This window comes from Neodiprion virginianus, chromosome 5, assembly GCF_021901495.1.
Source record: "Neodiprion virginianus isolate iyNeoVirg1 chromosome 5, iyNeoVirg1.1, whole genome shotgun sequence".
NCBI lineage: Eukaryota > Metazoa > Arthropoda > Insecta > Hymenoptera > Diprionidae > Neodiprion > Neodiprion virginianus.
In genome coordinates this window covers 18209790-18228116 of record NC_060881.1, presented here as the reverse complement: position 1 = coordinate 18228116, position 18327 = coordinate 18209790, and the positions used below count along the sequence as shown (strand labels likewise).

At 34.2% G+C, this 18327-nt stretch overlaps 1 protein-coding gene across 4 annotated transcripts in view; it reads left to right on the top strand.

Moving 5' to 3' along the window:
- LOC124306105 (stress response protein nst1) overlaps positions 1 to 17943 on the top strand; it is a 29433-nt gene extending 11490 nt beyond the window's left edge. For 2 of the 4 annotated variants that reach the window (XM_046766293.1, XM_046766290.1), the window contains exons 3-9: positions 1046 to 1401; positions 2381 to 2521; positions 3112 to 3252; positions 4458 to 4613; positions 7585 to 11427; positions 17478 to 17534; positions 17768 to 17943. In XM_046766293.1, the coding sequence (XP_046622249.1) occupies positions 1046 to 1401; positions 2381 to 2521; positions 3112 to 3252; positions 4458 to 4613; positions 7585 to 7698 (908 nt within the window). In that variant the 3' untranslated portion in view covers positions 7699 to 11427; positions 17478 to 17534; positions 17768 to 17943. Of the gene's footprint in view, positions 1 to 1045; positions 1402 to 2380; positions 2522 to 3111; positions 3253 to 4457; positions 4614 to 7584; positions 11428 to 17477; positions 17646 to 17767 lie in introns of all 4 variants that reach the window. The other 2 variants (XM_046766291.1, XM_046766292.1) reach the window with 2 other exon arrangements.
- The last annotated feature ends 384 nt before the right edge of the window (positions 17944 to 18327 follow it).

Sequence of the window (18327 nt, the reverse complement as noted above, 5' to 3'; positions counted from 1 at the left end):
CTTTCTGCATAAAACTGCATCGTCGTAAAGTTACGAAATTCTCGCTAATGTATATTTTTCGAACATGAATGATGATTGTGGAGTGAATTCAACACGCGTTGGGTAGTTCAGACATGTTCGCAGACGTTTGTATCAACGTCGTGTCATTTACAAGAATTGAAACAAAAACTGCAGCTCAAAAACTATAACTTGAATGATCCAAAAAAATTCATACACAGTACTGTCAACTAGTAGTAACAGAAACTTACCAAATACGAAAAAGTATCACAGTTTTGCTTCGAAAAAAAAGTAGAATTATTGATCAAAAATGTCATTCACATCACACAAACACTCGAAAACCTTGATAATAATAGTTTTGAACTCTTGATGTACTACTGATCGAACTTATAATTTGTACTGTTTCTCACGCAGAAATTTGAATTGGCTAAGTTGATGTTCAGTTTGAGCAGGAATTCGTTATGAGCTTGGAATAGCAAATGCTCGTTGACATTTTCCTTCCCTATATGAACGTGCATCAAATATTGTGTTCGTTTGACGTACGCTGGGAAAAATTTTGTGGCAAAACTTGATTCATACAGTAATGTAAGGATACAAATTGAGACTGGTATTACAGTTTTACATTATACGATTGAAAGTGTTCAGACTATTCAATAATTGGTTCTATAACAAACTGTATAATCAGTGTGAAAGCTAATGAAAATGCTTTGAAACCTTATTTTATGAATTTGTCTTCTAGACATTCATTTCACTGGACTCTACATTCGGTACATTCTTGAGGATGAATCGGCCGTATCGTCTGATCCAAAGTTGGGAAAATAGGAAACACTGTGCGAAAAATCTTCAGTAGTGTTGCTTGAGACCTCTACTTTAAATAGCGATACTTCCTTCAATGTTTCGTTATATTAAAGTTGCTAATTTTAATCTGATCAACTTTTAATTCAGAAGGTCCGACTCGTTCATCCTTAAATTCCTATCTTTTTCGACACAATGCGCAATGTACTCTGAGTAAATTGTCTAATCGTCTCCAAAATCAAATTCAATTTAGCAACTGAGATTCGATGCCAGGAGAAGTCTAAGGGCGGTCTATGCTATGAAGTGATTTTGGCCGAGCCGACGGTCCCAAAACGGACTTCCTCACCGCCGCAGCCAAGTCCGACTCAGCAGATAGCGATAGAAGACAAGCTGAGAGCAGCGGAAGAGAGGCGACTCTCCCTGGAGGCTCACAAATTGGCTGCTCTCGCAACAAAGCTCGGAAAAATCGAGGAGGCGTCTCGCAAAAAGGATGAGCTAAGCGCTGCCTTTATTTCTCAGACCCGCGAGGCTCTTGATGCTAAAATGACAAACACTGAGGAAAAACGAGAGGCTCACATCGCGGACCTTAAGAGCAAGCTCAAGGAACATGTGAGTTCAAATCCGAATTCATTGATTCTTCTTATATTCTATTTTCGCGTTGTAGACCTCTCGCAGACTTTTAAAAGTGCTTAAAATGTTAGTGAATCTATCGCTCATCATTTACACAATTATTCTTGCCAAAATAAATTATTGAGAATCTTAAATCTCTATCGACTTTGTGTTGGGCATCCTGCTGCGATTTAAAATTCCAGTGATTGTGGATGTCATTCAATTTTAAACAATTTCATTATTTACTGTCTGGTTTTGTATATAATTGTCACATTAGGTTTGTTTCAGTTTTATCAAATTTTAAAGTATTTGATGCTCATTTTTTTTTTACTCTTTATCAGATTGTACACAATTCTTTAACCGATTCTGACTGGATTAATACAAAATTTTACACAATATGAAGATTTGCCTTCATATTTCCGTGGATTTTATCGCGTCTCACTTGGATTTTAACAGATTCCAGAAATACTACAATGGTTGGCCTGCGATTTGTCAAAATTCAAACGTTTGTTATTTACATTTCATGACTTGTCAGTGAGATTCGTTTCAAATTTTTCTCAGGATTTCACAAAGTTACGTTTCATCACCGAGTTCCACTTCAAATGTATCTTAGAATTTTACAAAATTTCATTAGCCATTTACTTTCATTTCAAATTTTTCTCAGGATTTTGCGGTATTATCAAAATATTTCACATTTATTGTATATTCAGTTCAGAGCTTGCATTCAGATTTTGCGAATATACTATTGATGTGAATCAAAAAATCTTACGTAACATCATAAATTCGTATGTGAATTGTAATAACCAAATCATGAAGAAATGAATTCAATAAATTTTCGACCATTTCTTTTCTTCGTTTTTGCACTGTGAATATGAATACAGAGAGGAATTTCATACTTAGCATGCATTTTATTATCGCCACTTTCTTAGAAGTAAAGCATAATTCCTCGATTCGCAATTAACAAATATTTTGATCCAAGTTGGAGAGTGTGGAAAAGACTCGCCTCAGTTTGGAGCAGCAGACAGAGGAGGTTCGATGCGCAGTTGAAGAAAAGCTCAAGACTGCCGCAGCTCAGCGTGATGAAAATATTAAGAAGATGCTTGATCGCCTGAAGGAACATGTGAGTATCAATACACATCATGCCGCAACCGATAGAAACTAAGGCGTTAAAAAGAGTCAAAGAAAAAGGTAATCAGGTTGGATAAATCCCATCTCGTTTCTTTTTCATCTCACAGATAATGTATTCATCTTTCTGCAGTACAAAGATTAGATAAACTGTTTATAATATTGAACCATTCAGGCGACTTTATTCGGAATAAAGGCTCTGATATAACTTTACGACGTTGAATGATTCGTCGACAAGAATGTCTGTCAGAAAAAACTTATTTTGACAGTAAATATAAAGGAATATTTTTTTCGAATTCATATTTTTTCATTCTCAGTGTATTTAAGAATATTGTTTTATCATCGTTATCTTATACATTATCTAAGAGATGGATTTTCAAATAATCTGTATCAGTAAACTCATAATAATAATAATAATTTATAACAGTAAATAAATAATTGTATAAGAAAGTGGCTTTTATCTGGTCTGAATTAAATTGTATATGAATAATCTGATCTTGATCTAGATAAAAGTATTCATTATCTTGTAGAAAACTCATTTCATGGAACTAATGGTGATTGTTTTGTTGATGATAACGATAATAGGAGGACCAAGTTGTTCGCGTACGGACAGGAATGTCAGAGCGAGTGCAGCAGCTCGAATCCCAGATTCAGGGCAAATTGGATCAAGCGCGCGAGCGGCGTGAGACAATAGAACGCGAGCAGAAGGAAAAGCTGCGTAATCATGTAAGTTTAACGGCTGACGAGTTATTTTTAATTAAGATGCATGTGTACTTGAAATGTACATATATTACAAGAGAGATTTTTGTATGAATACAACATATTTAATACTAAACATAGTATTATTATATACATTTCCGTGTATATTCAATCCATTGCGCGTACATTATATACATTGTAATATATACTTACAATTATTCCTATGTAATTATATACCAGGGCTGTAAGATTCATCGATTTATCGTGGGTTCAATCGATTTATTGGAAAATCAATTATGTGGGGGAGTCGACTAATCGAAAAAATGATTAACTGAAAAACCTGCTTAATTGAAAAAATGATCAAGCGAACGTTACGATTAATCGATTAATCACACAGTTTTTGTCATTCCCAGAGATCTGCGAGTTTTTCACATTTTTAAAATAGAAAGAGAGCTGCAGAGAAATTAAAGGGAAAGAAGAGAATCCAATAGCAATCATCGTCGATCTCAATTCTAGGTTAATTTTCAAATTCTGTTTATTCTTTTTTTTTTTTTTTTTTTTTTATACATTTAAAAAAAACATAATTATGGTGGAAAACTTCTGTCCTCGGCTGTTAGTAGAAAACCAAGCACTCGCAGATTTCTGGTTTTTATACTGTCTCCATTTATCATGTGCCTTACTAATTAGCTGCAGAATCAGATTTCGCTGTACACAGACTCTTTCTTAATTTTTTTTTCCCCCAAAATGTAATTCAAATACCTTATCTTGAAAATTGAACACTGGACATGAAAATTTCTTATTTACAAACAGTGTCGCCATAAATTACAAATTACTTCGACTTCAAAAATTGATTCGCAACGCTGTGGTTTTTCAAAAACACTCACATTCGAGATGTGAATATCCGATTGGAAATTTTGGTTCCTTTGAAACTGTGTAAAGCATCATGAGTCTGAAAAAAAAATTGATAATGAGCGAATAAAAAAGTGACTAATGAAAGAAAATATATTTTTGGGGTTCATAAAATGAGTATAATCGTCGCAAATAATTAATATCATGTCCGTGTCGAGTGAAATCAATTCTGCTGCGAGTGCACAAACAAAATACCAATAAAGAAAAAAATATGAGTACGGTGAAAATGAAACTGATATACATGAATGACGGAGGAGGAGAGAAAGGACTGGTTAAATAGGTGTATAACATTTAAGTAAAAAGGGGTTTCGATGGTGGTCTAGAACACAGTGAAGATAGCGGAAGTGCGTCAAGTAGCCGAGGTCTTTGCGCTGAAGGCACTCGAGGCTAAAGAGCGAGAGCTCGCCATGAGGCTGACTGCTGCTGAAATCAACCGGCAGCGAGAGATTCAGCGTCGTGTTCAGGCCATTCGCCAGCATGTAATTCTCTTTGAAATTCATAAATTCTCGTCAACGATGCTTCTTGTTTTTTTACTTTTGTTGTCATCGTTATCACATATTATTTTTGCCCTTAAATTCTCAATTTTATTTCGCTGTGTATCTCATCCATCTATTTTACACCAGAAATTAGGCACTTGTCCGCTTATTTACCATCACAAATGTTAATAATATTTATTTATTCATACAACGGTTATTCCACATGTTTTCTAGACTATCTAGTATATTTTTGGTTTTTTATTCATTACCATCGTGATATTATTTTGTTATTCTACGAATTTCAGACGATACTTTACAGGTTCAAAATACGATACATTTTTATGCATGTTGCGCTGTCATACATAGATATTTTGTGTGTTGTATGTTTTTTGATGCCTGCCTAGAACTTGGCGTGTTAAAAGAGATCCTATTTCAACGTACATTCTTTGGCTCGTTGTTATATTTCAAATGGTCTGAAAGCCTCAGATTTCAACTAAACATTTTCTTCAACTCGTACGAATTGTTGAAACCCCACAATTATTCCGTTCTGGAGATCTTAATTTTTATGATTACAATTTTGTTCAGCTAACAACTCTTATTTTTTTTTTTTTGTTAATTTGATATGTTTTTTTCCTGTCAACTTTGGTATCCGTTGGTATTCATCAAATTGTACATTGTATAATATATCCATCTGTATAAATTCGTTCCTTTAATTGTTGCGGTCTTAGAAATGTTGTTTCTTCTTTTTTACACCAAGCCAACTGTAATTTTCTAATCGATTGCTAGATTGACATGTTTACAAGTTTTTTTTTTAATCTGTGAATTCGTTGAAGGGAAATCTTGTACACATACGTAAGAGATTTTCAGTTGATCTCAAGAAATTCAAACACTGTGTTACGTTTTGCTGTTGTACATAAACCGTCTCGTTATGGTACGTTTTAACAAAGAGAAATTTTTAATCTGAATCACATATTGCGATGCTTATTGTTAGAGCATTTAAACGATCGTTTGTATACTCTATTCCTTACATTTGTCTGAATCATTTCTCAAGCAAGAATCTTTTCCTGTAATGCATGAAACTTGAGACACTGAAATTTGGCAGAAAATAGGGTTCGCAAGAGTGTTAGGCTCTCTGTTTCTTCTAGTTGAATTCTATCTGTTTGAAAATCTGTTTACTTGATCATTTGTAAACTAGTTAACGCGACAATTTTGATAAACTTTTAATCGCTGTTATGCAGAAATAGATGAGGAAGTTTTTCTTTCGTGATTTCACTACACAATGTACACACACACATGAAAATTTTTTTTATGAAACATAATATTCGAAAGCAAATAGTTTTAGGCTGTTTGGAGAATTTTTGAGCCTAGCGATGCATTTCATAATCAACACTGTCAATTGGATCGAGAATACTTCGTTCCCTTGACTTAAAGTCTGCAATCTATCAACTTTGATTTATTGTACTTCGTCATGATATCAGTTTTAAAATTTTTGTAGAATAACTGCTTAAGATTCATAGAAATTCAATCTGAGCTAAAAGATCTGAAATTTAATGAAGCATTTTCAAATCGCTTCTATGAAATATTAAATGTTTTTCATCACTGGTGGTTTTGGAATTACGCTTTTTGATCGTGCATTTCTCGGTTGATTGCGTATTTTAGTAAAATATTGACAATGTAAGGAACAAATTTGAAGTTTTTGAGAAAGTCTAGGCTCAAAAATTACACACTTTAACTGTTTGGAAATTAGATGATTTCATCAATGGCTAACTTGATGCGAAAAACAAAAAAACTTTCAAATACATCAAAATCGGTAATACATGTGTAGAAATTTCCGTGTGCACGTTTATATTAGTCAACTTTGGTGAAAATTTGGGAAATAAATTTTTCCTACATTTTCTAACATGCTTTAGAAAAATTCCAATTGTCATACTCTCAGCAGAATATCTTAGAATCGATTTTTCGTTCCAAAGTATATTATTCTTATTAAAATTTATCTTTTGCCAAAATTACTTGTATCTCTGAGGCTTGATTTGAAAAACTTTGTATGAAAGTCACAATGCGCAGAATTTTACAAAATTTTTAATAAAGTATGCACACACAAAATTTTGTTCGATGAAACTGCGCTTCAGAGAAATATTTTGCACTGTTAAAATTCTGGGTCATTGAATGAATCATCGGTCATGTATATAGATACATGATTTAGCTATTATGTAGCTGAAATAGTGAAAAATTAACACACTAAGACCTACGGCTTTGGGCTGGCTTGTAAACTAGGTAGCAAAATAGCGTGTCGCTTGAAAATTGTGTACGCGTCTCTATATGGCGACTGGCCCACTTTTTCCATCGATCTTTTTGGTATTTTTAACCATCTTCTAAAGTACTTTATCAATTTAAGACATTGTGTAATGATCTTCAAATGGTTGATCTCTACTTGGTCAGAGGTGCATTTTTTTTGATAAATTGTTTATCATCATTGCAACCACATATTGTAGAAAAGGCGGTTGGATATTATAAAAAAATTCTATCTTCAAGTCTTCAGATGTAATTTTGATAGACGTGTTTCACCCCAGATTATTGAGTGTCCTGTGATTTCGATTAAATTTTTGCGAAAGTAGATTTACAGAGAAAAATTACAGAGTAGCTGTTGTTGTACACTAAAATCGCCAAATATGCACGCAGAAAAATTGTTGAGCGAAATGTCTTATCGACAACTATGCTCAAATTAAATAATTGTTTTCAAGCGGACAATGTTTAAAACGTTATTGTAACAATTTTCATAGAATTTTTTGGTAATAAACCGTAACATAGATAAAAAATTTCATTGGTCTATTGAATTTTAATATCCTTCAGTTTGATGGAAAAAGAAAGCCGCGGTCGACAAAGAAGCGACGTATGCACAGTTGAGGTATTATTTATTGGCTGAGTGTGTTACTTCTTGTTAATGATGTTGACTAATAATTGCCTGTTACAAAAGGAGAGACGTGCTGAGATAGTGAGGCAGAACAAAGCAGCACTTGCTGGACAAGAATCAAAAACAGGGGATCAGCCAAGCTCGCCGGTGGAAAAGGAGACTGCCAGCTCTGGTTAAATTTCCTCCTTCCCTTTCTCATTTAATAATAAATATCATTTTCCAATGTTCTATAAATATATTTTGCTAGGGCGTAATGATTGTTCCCACCATGATGTGTGTAGCGAATTCGTACTGATAACCCGCAGAGGATTTATTACACTTAATGAATGAGGAGGATGATTTGTGATGATGGTAATGTCAGCTTTCGGCGATGTTCGAATCTCATGACAAATATTTACAGACGATTCGACGAGTTGATGGGTTACAATTTCATTCTTTTTTAATTCACTTCGCGTCACCTGCTACTGTGTTTCATTTTTCTCTTCGAAATTACGCTTTCATTTTTTCAATCGTCACCAGTGATCGCTTGGATTATAATCTTTTTCCAGTACCGAATTATTGAGTCGAAGTTGTTCAAAAATATACCAAGATGATTATCTAGCCATTCATATAATTTTTAAATATAGTCATTTTCAATTTCGTGCATTTTTTATTTATTTTACCTTTGATTTTGTTCTATTTCGTGAATTAAATACGAAAAATGAAGAGGCCACGTTTACAATCAGGAAGGACTTCAGTGAATATCCTCTACATAACTCTATCGCTTTTTACAGAACAAAGTAACGATATAATCGCCTGCGAAATATAGATGGAATCACTATTGATAACCATTAAAATAACAGTTTAATTTTTATGCTTGTGACAAAATGAAACTTATTCACAAAAGAAAAAAAAAAATCGCGCATCTAAATGTATTTATAGTTACGTAATAATTTTACTTTGTTTCCTTTTGTTTCATTATAGTTATAAAGCTTTGAATTTAAGTTATCACATCATTATTATACTATTAATATTAAGTGTTTTCCTTTCATAATTTTCACCTATTTTGATACGAATTTTGTATTTTTTTCTGCGAATGATCGTAAAAAAAAGTTGGAAAAGAAATGCAAAATAAGCTGAAGAAAATTTTTCAAGCGTTCGCAGGAGATTAATCGATATCATAGTATGAAACTGAAGAAATAAATCTATACTTTTATTATTATAATTTCTTTGTTATTTATGTTTATCCGTTATTGTTATTATTATTATCATCATCAACAACAAATAGTGACAACATAAGTAATAAAAAAAAAATCACTACTAATAAAAACTCGAATAATAATAATAATAACAATAATAATAATAATAATAATTGTAATGATGATACCTAATTGAGGAATATTGCTAAAAACAATTACCGCTACAAGGAGATAATAAATAACGCGATAATAAAACCTGCATACTGCTGATGATTAGACGTGAGAGACTAAATTTAAAAAAAACGAAAAAACTAATACAATAATTTTACACTGCTGGCTTAATACTTGAATAATGCGTCTAATATGGAGATAAGAGGAAGAAAAGCGCGTGAAAGGAGAGTATAAAAATAAATAAACGAATAATATGATACGAGGTATAAAAAAAAGATACACGAATCAATCGCGAGGATGATGATAAGTATAGTAAATAAATTCGTATGATGCTTTATACTAGGCTTGAAACTTGAAACGTTTTGTACTCAATTATAATAATATTAGAACGCTGAGAAAAGGGAAAAAAATTATGAAAAAAACCAACACTATATTAACACAAATATACATATGGAGTATATATATAAAATATAATAATTATTACAATAAATATAATGCTTCTGTGATGACTAATTCACTATATTCTATCACGTGTTTTACATAGTTTCTATAAGCGCAAGATAATAATAATAATAATTCAATAAAATTACCCATTCGGCAGCTTCGCTCATATTGGATGTGTTTCAAATGTCGTATTCTGGTGGGCTTTGAAAAATATTTCTGAAGTCGAGAATAAAGAAAAAAGAACAATTTGAGACCAAAAAACTCCTTGCGAGATTTGAAAAAAAGTTGGCCGTACCTTTCATTACCAAATCTAATAGGAGTAATAGGATTATGTCATATAATGAAATGTCCAGATTTGAGCCTTGTGGACAATTATACACGTTGCATTGTTTCATGAAGAGAAAAGAGCTGTTTTTTGTTTCAAGTTGAAGATTATTCTTATTGGCTCATACCCGATCTCATGATCAGCTTTTGATTTAAAAGCAGCATGGCCTTTATTATGCTGAGGATTTCCGTTTTACTTGTTCTAAGATGTCGAGTAAAAGTAGATTATTCAACTTTATGATGGCTGTGAATGTGCTGTATCAATCTGCTAGGTCGTGATGGGGAGTTTGAAACACAAATTCATGTTTCGGAATGTCAAATTTGGGTATGTTTCTAATGTAAGAAATTTTTTTCCAGTCAAAATTATGTCTGACATCGCAGTTTTGGTTGCAGCCGTTTTAATTCCAGTGCATAGAAAGCTGAATAATAGATTCTTCTTGCATTTTGATTTGATGAGGAGAAACATTGAATGATAAGAACCACTGAAATGAGACATTTTAGAGATACCTAATGTGTAGAAATATTCATCGTCAACGGCAGTTAGAAAAGGGCGATACGTGCACGCAGCAAGCCATGAAATATTTTTTCCACATTTAAAATGTGCTATGACGCACCTATATTTAGGATGTTTCATAGCCAATGAATAGGAAAATTCAAATAAATAATGATAGTGTTTATTATTGTTATCATTAACGATGATCTAACAATGACGAAAGGCTGAAATTTTGCAAGGATAGAAAAGAAAAGGAATAATGATGAAAAAAAAAATAGAAAAAAGTAAGAAACCTTCTGAAAAAGTAAGATCAACGGGGAAGAAGAGTAAATGAATATAAATAATTAAAAAAATAACACTCAAATCACAAAACACGGTGCAATGAAATGATGGCAGTATTATTATAATGATGAATAACTGACAGGCCTCCGATGTTTTATGAAAAGAAATCGAAATTGGGAGGCATAGAAAACGTGACCGTAATTAAAGTTTGAAATTCACGGTTGTTGGGCGCAGAGTGTTTCTTTGAAATTTCCAATGTGTAACGATGATATATCTATTTTTGCATAATTGTTGTGTGTGAATCTTTTTGCATATTGTATTTCATATAATAATTACTATCCTGGTACTTGAGTGCATATATTATAGATCATATACCTACCCGCCTACCCCTGGCAGTGATGCTGTTTTATCCTTTTAAATATTTGTCCTTGTAAATTTTTGGTTTTGTGTACTGTTATTAACAATGTATATCTCTCAATGAATAACAAACACACACAAGGAGTCCCTTTCTTTTGTGAGCTTATTAAAGTAGTGTATTGTCTTGAATATTGATAGTTTACTTTAAGCTACGGAATGAACTGAACTGCAGTCAATGCTGGTAAAATAAATGCAACATGAAACTCTATCCTATCTATCTCACCTGAATACAATTTTACCCTAATCGAATGAGACCCCGCATGGGATTGGACTTGAAACTGGATATAGAAATCTCCTGACATCAAACTTGAGTAAGGATGCGTTGTCTATATAATAAGTAAAATTTACGTATTTGTAGTAAAGGCCCTTCGACAGTCAATTTTACATGAAACTTATCTGTATATTACAAGAGATGTCACCGGTGGGGATATTGAGTGAAACCTTTTGAGATTGTCAGATCAATTGAATGTTGAAGTTCATATTCCAGATCACATATTGGCTCGTAACTTTTGAGATTGTTTACGTCGTATTTTAAATCGAAGTTTCCAGTGAAGTAATTAAGTGTGCCAGAAGGTTGCTTTGAAAACATATGTATGAGTAAGTGGAGTTTGTGGAGTTTAACTTGCATCTGTATATTTCGACACCAATTTTATGATTCTGTTTTTCTTTTGTCATTTGTTTTACAAGAATTTTCCTGCTGGAGTCTAATCTTCAGGCAAGGGAAATTTTGGGATTTTCAATCAATGGGTTAGGTTAATAGGGTAATTAGGATAAAAAAGTAAATGCAGTATATTCTGAAAAAACTGTCTTTATATCGTAACCTGGGCTAATTTATATTAATTTCCTGCTCTACAAATATGACAATAGTTATAGTTATACACCATGCGTGATGATAATGTTATTATATTTAAAACACTCGATTCTCTTGATATCAGAAACTTAATTGCTATCATGGGCTTCTTAATCGTAGCTCAGGATCGCCAAGTATTGATTTTAAAATGTCCCTACATATCGCTGCAAGCGCCACTTGCGCTAGAACCCAACATTCTAATTTTTGTCAAAGTAAAGTCGACCGCCAGGGCTGAGTTCAGAAACCTTACTCGAGTGACTCGAGTATCATTGTGTCTTTGTGTAATCTCATGCGTTAGACAGAGACAGTATGATATCCGAGTTCACTCAGCCCAGGGTTTCCAGATTTGAAACCATAGACTTATTCTATGTCTGAAACGAAATGTGTTACCATGGAGACTAAAGGAGTGGACACAGCGTGCTTCAGAAATGTACACGAAATCCTGGCTAAAGCGGCAGCGCTGCGATCAAATAGATGGTAGTCATATATATATATATATATATATATATATATATATATATATATATATATATATATATATTTAGATCAGACATACTGTTACTACTTATTTCCGAACCTCAATGTGGCAAAATTCGTGCAGTGTTTATGTTTACCTGTGTAAAACTTTTTGTTATTAATGTGCAGTGTTAATTAATTTATTATGTTTATTAAAATGGGTGAATCAAATTTCGTAGAATAAAAATAAGCTGAAACATTAGGATAAACATCGATGTAATGCTCCCAGACAACAAACGAAAAGAACATACGAACACACAAAAATAGTCTCCTTAACCTCCAATATAGGTGCGTCACTTTTCATTCTACCGCGGATCGGTCACTTTCATCGTGTGGACTAATTTTATTACTATATTTACGATCTTTTCGACCCATGCGATGCTAGTGGCAGAGCGGAGAAGTAATTGAAGGACGGTTTTTTGAGGACGCCGTTACTACTTATTCTCCTATGCTGTGTCCACTCCTTTAGTCTAGTCTTCATGTGTGTTACTGTTGTTACGTTCCGAGAGGAACGTTTCGAGTCGATTCTGATTCGCCGCGTGATTTAAATTGTTCTCCTGACTTACGTAGTTGGTATATGTAAATCTCGGGAATCCGCTGATCAGCTCCTCAGATCTTCTCGTTCAACTCGCCTACAATTCTGAGAGTTTGTTAGGTAAGGCTCGTGCCAACCATCACTATGCGTGATTGAAATAATTATTTATGACAACACTTGGATTAATTACACATTTATCAACAATCTCCTTCTAGTTCTCTATGGTAGGTTTACAATTGTGGTACGGATTGGTGTTAATCACTATCGCAGTGACAAACTGTTAATAAGTCTCGGAGGTTCTGAATTAATTATAATGTGATTTGATTCTAGGATTTCGGTAGAGTTCTGATCTGTTCTCTATGATGTCTGAAATTCTTCTATGCTATTCTGTTTTCTGGAAGGGTTGGATTAAAAGGAAAGTAGGAGGAGTTCAAAAGGAGTCGCGGTTTCTCGCGGGTCTCGGATGATTGGTTAAGGATGATGGAATAATTGGGGGTAAGGTTTCTGGTTCGTGCATGAGATCTCGGTGGTGGATTAGCGCGAGCTGGTTGGCTTAGGGAAGCAAGCGACGAAGCGCTAATTGGTCTTATCATCATTAAAATGAAAGCGCTATCCTGAATTCTAAGAATAAGGGTTTTTTTCCCTGTGAACTATTCGTGATTTCTCTTCCCACGTTTCCGGTGTTTAGTCTACTCGATTATCTTAACTATTGCAGGTGTTTATTACTTTGGGTTATTATGGTTGAGATCGTAAATCAAAGGTTTTATGTGAAAGCTAATGTTGAAAGGTATAACGGTTAAATGGGAAAAAATATATATACCATGTATATTATGAATTTGACTGATAAAATAACGGTTAATCTAGCGTATGAGAACTATCGATATAAGAATTTGGACGTTATGATGGTAGCTATGTATGTTGGTATTAATCTACGACTATCGGTAAGAGCACGTAAGGCTCTCTTATGGTAACTGCACGCTGGTCAGGTAGGGCGCAGAGAGGGCGCCGCCGTGGATACCGGCTGGCACGTAACACTGTGATGGTCATTTGTCTATTTTTAGGTTGAGGTACACGTATCGAGCATAAATTTAGTATCAAGTCATCTTTGCGGGCTTTTTCGAGTATGACGATGGATACTAATCCGTAGCTTTTTTGCGGATGTGATCGTGAATGCCTGTAGGAAGCCTGAAAAAAGAATTCGAATCTGTGTAGATAACTTAACAAAATTCGCAAATGACACAACCATCTCAACCTACTAAAGCACGCTGCGTCGAAAATAGTGCACAGAAAAGGCATGTTTTCTATCGTTTGATTTCGGGACAAAAACAAAACAAACAAATGAGAATATAAGATGTAAAAGTTGAAAACAGCTGAACGTCGTGACCGCTTTCGGCAGATCCCTGCAGTGCGTCGTCATGACGTCGTAACGACCGATCAACCGCGAGATGGCCAAGACCAGAAAAACGTCGGGAACGCAGAGAGAGTGGTATATTCGGTGCTCTAGCAGCCGAGAGTATAATGTCGGACAGTATAATAACATTCATTGATAGAGTATGGTATGCTATAGCGTAGTTGGCAAATGGCGGTCGCGGAATGAATAATAATGTGCAGTTGTGGTTTTTGTTATGTTAAATATTGGACGAACGAAGTGTAAGATGTTAGTGAAGAGTCCTACGTCGGAGAAAAAGCAAAGAAGGAATAATGTCAGAAGTGCCAGGAGCGGTGCCGGTAAGTCTTTAGATCGGAACACCTTCGTCAGTATCAAATATTCGACGGTCGTGTAGCAGTCGACGAAAGGGTTCTGACTCTTGACCACTGACTGCCTGACCACCGATTATGCGATGTCAACGCAATATGGCGGTGGTTTCCGTGATCTCGAAGTGAACATAATAATCGCTTGAATTCAGGGGCAGGAACATTTGAGGATGAAATTTCTTATCGAAATTCGACTCCGAGTGAGACCGTAATTTCGTCGATTCTGTTAGTGCTAGTTTACAACGCACTCAAGCCTGTTGTTTACCAACGCTTACTGATTTCAATGCGTATTCCGCCGTGGATTTTGGTCGCCATGTTTCGATGTATTCAAAATATTTACGTCTTGAGAACGCGAATCATCGTTATTCAGTTGTTATGTATACCTTGACTAGATAATTTTTACAATTGTCATGCTAAAGGCCTGTGATGCGAGTTTCGTGGAAGACGCGATGTATGGATATGTTTACATTGGTTGGTACCTGCGTTTACACATGTATACAAAACACACATGTACACACTCGTAAAGACAGGGTAAAGGTATGCGTGCTTAGTTGCGAGCTGGTAATGTAGCGACGTCAAACAGGTCTAACAAGAAGCACTTACTGGACGGTCGTATTCTCGCATTGCGCCTTCACTTACACGCGTACACGTGCAAATTACACAATGTTGCCATGGCGATCAGAACGCCGGTCGATGTTCTCGACAAATTAGAGAAGACAATCGATAGATGCGATGTCGCGAATTCTCCCACTTGTCCTGTTTCTAATTCATCTTCAGTGTGGAACGTGTTCAAATAAATTTACACGGTTTATAATTCCCGAGCAACAAGTAGTTCATGCAGAATTTTTAAGAAGTAATTATTTCGAGCTCGCTGATAATCCGATCGAGATTTAAAATATGTGTTGGCATGGTTTTTAACCCTTATCGAAAAGTGCAGATTGAAAGTATATTCAAGAAACTATAGGAGGCACTATAAGTGAAAGACGTCCTATTTCTCACCGGTGCTAAACGTAGTGCAATATTTGCCACAACTGTATTCATACGTCGAGAATCTTGTATTGAAATTTCTATCATTGAGACGTTTGGTATGTAGAAATATCATTAATGCTGAACTATGGTATTAATTAACGTCTATTAAGGATTTACGTGGATTTTTAACTTTCAAAAACACCATTTTTTCTATAATTATTTTTCAAATATAATAAAAGAGTTATTTTAATCAAACTTAAGGTATATGAAAGAACGATATTCAAACTATATTACGTAAAATTTTTATCAAAAAATGCTGAAAATTCAGTCGTTCCGAACTGGTTTTCGGAGACCAAGTATTTCCGCGGCGGACACGATACCACCTGCTAGCTTCATCTGACATAATAAAAAAAACAAATATTTTCTGTTAGTAGGTGAGTATAGCTAGTGAATGAACGAAGGATTTTTGAAAAAATTCGCATTTGAATTTTTGCCAGAGCTTTTTACAAGAAAATACGATTTTTGGTACATTTTACACTATGCATTGCCTTGTCAAATAAGTTGTGATCGAAGAAAAAAATCTCCTTCGTTCATTCTCTAGCTATACTCACTAACCGAAAATATTTGGTTTTTGATTTCAGACGAAGCTACCAGAAGCTATCGTGTCCACCGCGGAAATACTAGGTCTCCAAAAACAAGTTCGGAACGACTGAATCTTCAACATTTTTGGATAAAAATTCTACGTAATATAGTTCAAATGTTGTTCTCTCATATACCTTAATTTTGATTAAAATAATTCTTTTATTATATTTGAAAAAAAAATTATTAAAAAAATGGATTTTTCGAAAGATCAAGAACCATGTAACCGCTTAAGTCGACACAACCAAATGAGCACAGTCACAAAAAAAAAAGTATATTAGTATAGTGCTATTTTGTTGCTAAATAGTTACGCTATCGTCAACTTTGTTACCGCATATACTGTTTTTCAAATGGTGGTTGTACTGAATTGATACTTGAGCTAGCACAACCATTCAAATGTTTTTTTTTCGTCTAATCAGGGAGTCAAAATTTACTACTCTTGTGTTGCTAATTTGTTGCCCAATTTTCAATTTCTTTCTGCTGATTATTAAAAAAAAAATTAATGTTTTGCCGACTGAAGTCAAAACTTGGTACAACCAGTTCGTGTTTTTCTTCCTGCAATTTCCTATTAAAATTTTCGGAAATATTAATTTCATTACACGCTCCAGTAACATCGTTGCTTGCTGTCTCGCAGAAGAAGCTGCGCAAACCACACCGAAACAACACATTATCTTGCGGGAGAAACTGCGCTACAATAACTACAAAAACGCAAACACGAAACGCGAATTTTTCAAGTTCAACTAACGGGTTTGCTGTATTGAACCTTCATACAGCTAGGTATGGAAAACTTTTGCTTCAACAGCTTAAATTATTGCTGTAAATCTATTACTACTAAACTTTGCTGATCTAGCGAATTATTTTTTCCGTAGAATAATAATGCAAGCCCAAACGCGAACGTAAAAATAAAAGTAAAAATGAAATATGGATGTGCCAAGTTTAGTGTCGAGTTGGCAAAATGTTTATTTGTTCGAAAATGGGCGGCACGACGTAATTGAAAGTAGTTATACAAGTTAGCAACAAATGAGCACTGAATTTCTCTATCTCGATTCAAAAAAAAATATATGCAGCGACAAAATAGCACTAAATTACTGTACGAGCTTGATTTTTACGATTGTGCTCATTTGGTTGTATCAGCTTAATAAACGTCATTATCTAGTATTTCATCAAGAATAGTTTACTATTATTATTGCTATTGGCTTACTATTGGCGATTTTTAGTTGACTTCTATAATAGAAAAATATTCTTTCCGTTGAACCTGATGGCTTTGGATTAAACGTGAAGTTTAAACAGAGGCGAATTTTCAATCTACCAAAAATATTTCAATTGATTCGAATACATTTTTCGCTAAAGTGTACGCAATGATGGTGAAAACGATTTTTACAGACGTCCAAAGGGTGGCCAACTCAGAAGTCAAACGGATTATTTGAAATTGAAACGGAAGTGAGTAGATGAAAATGGCTTTTGTAGTAACAATACAAAGTTTGGAATTCCGTGGGATTGTGATTATTTTTCAATCAAATTCTTATCACTTTTTGCTACGGCAATATTAAGGTACAAAATGTTAACGGCAAATCGAAACCCTTTTTCAGGATGTGGATAAGAAAATGTATTATTTGGAATTTTGCAAAAATCCGTACGACGTTCAAAGCTTTTTGTGTTGTTTTTGGTTTCAGATGATTCGTGCTACCTATAAGGTGACCACCCTTTGGACTTGCACTGAAAAACATGACCCGCGCTCATACCTCATGTAAATATTTATACTTCAAAAAGAACGAATTACAATTTGTCATCAGTTAAAAACAATGTACACAGTTTTTCCAAAATAAACAAAAAACCGAGTTTTGAAAAATCCGATACCATTTTAGCCTCCAACGTTGCTCTCTAAGTTTTCAATGTCTTTTCACTGCTGCTGTAAGGCTTTCCTGCAACATTTTCAGGTTAGCGATAAATAAAATGTAGAAAAGTTTTTTTTTTTTTTTTATTGTCGTTTGGAAGTATACATCTTTATCATAATCGACATAAAATTACTTTACTTACACCTGAAAGTCGATTCGTCATGTTCGTTTGTTATTCCTTCGAATAATTCTATTACAATTTTACTCGTAGACGTCTTTTATCGAATTCTGAATACCTAAGACGAAGCATTTTTTCGAAGAATGTACCATTATTAATTTAAAAATCATGATCCGTTTTAATGTGGAATGCTTAATAATTCAGACATTAATTGTCCACC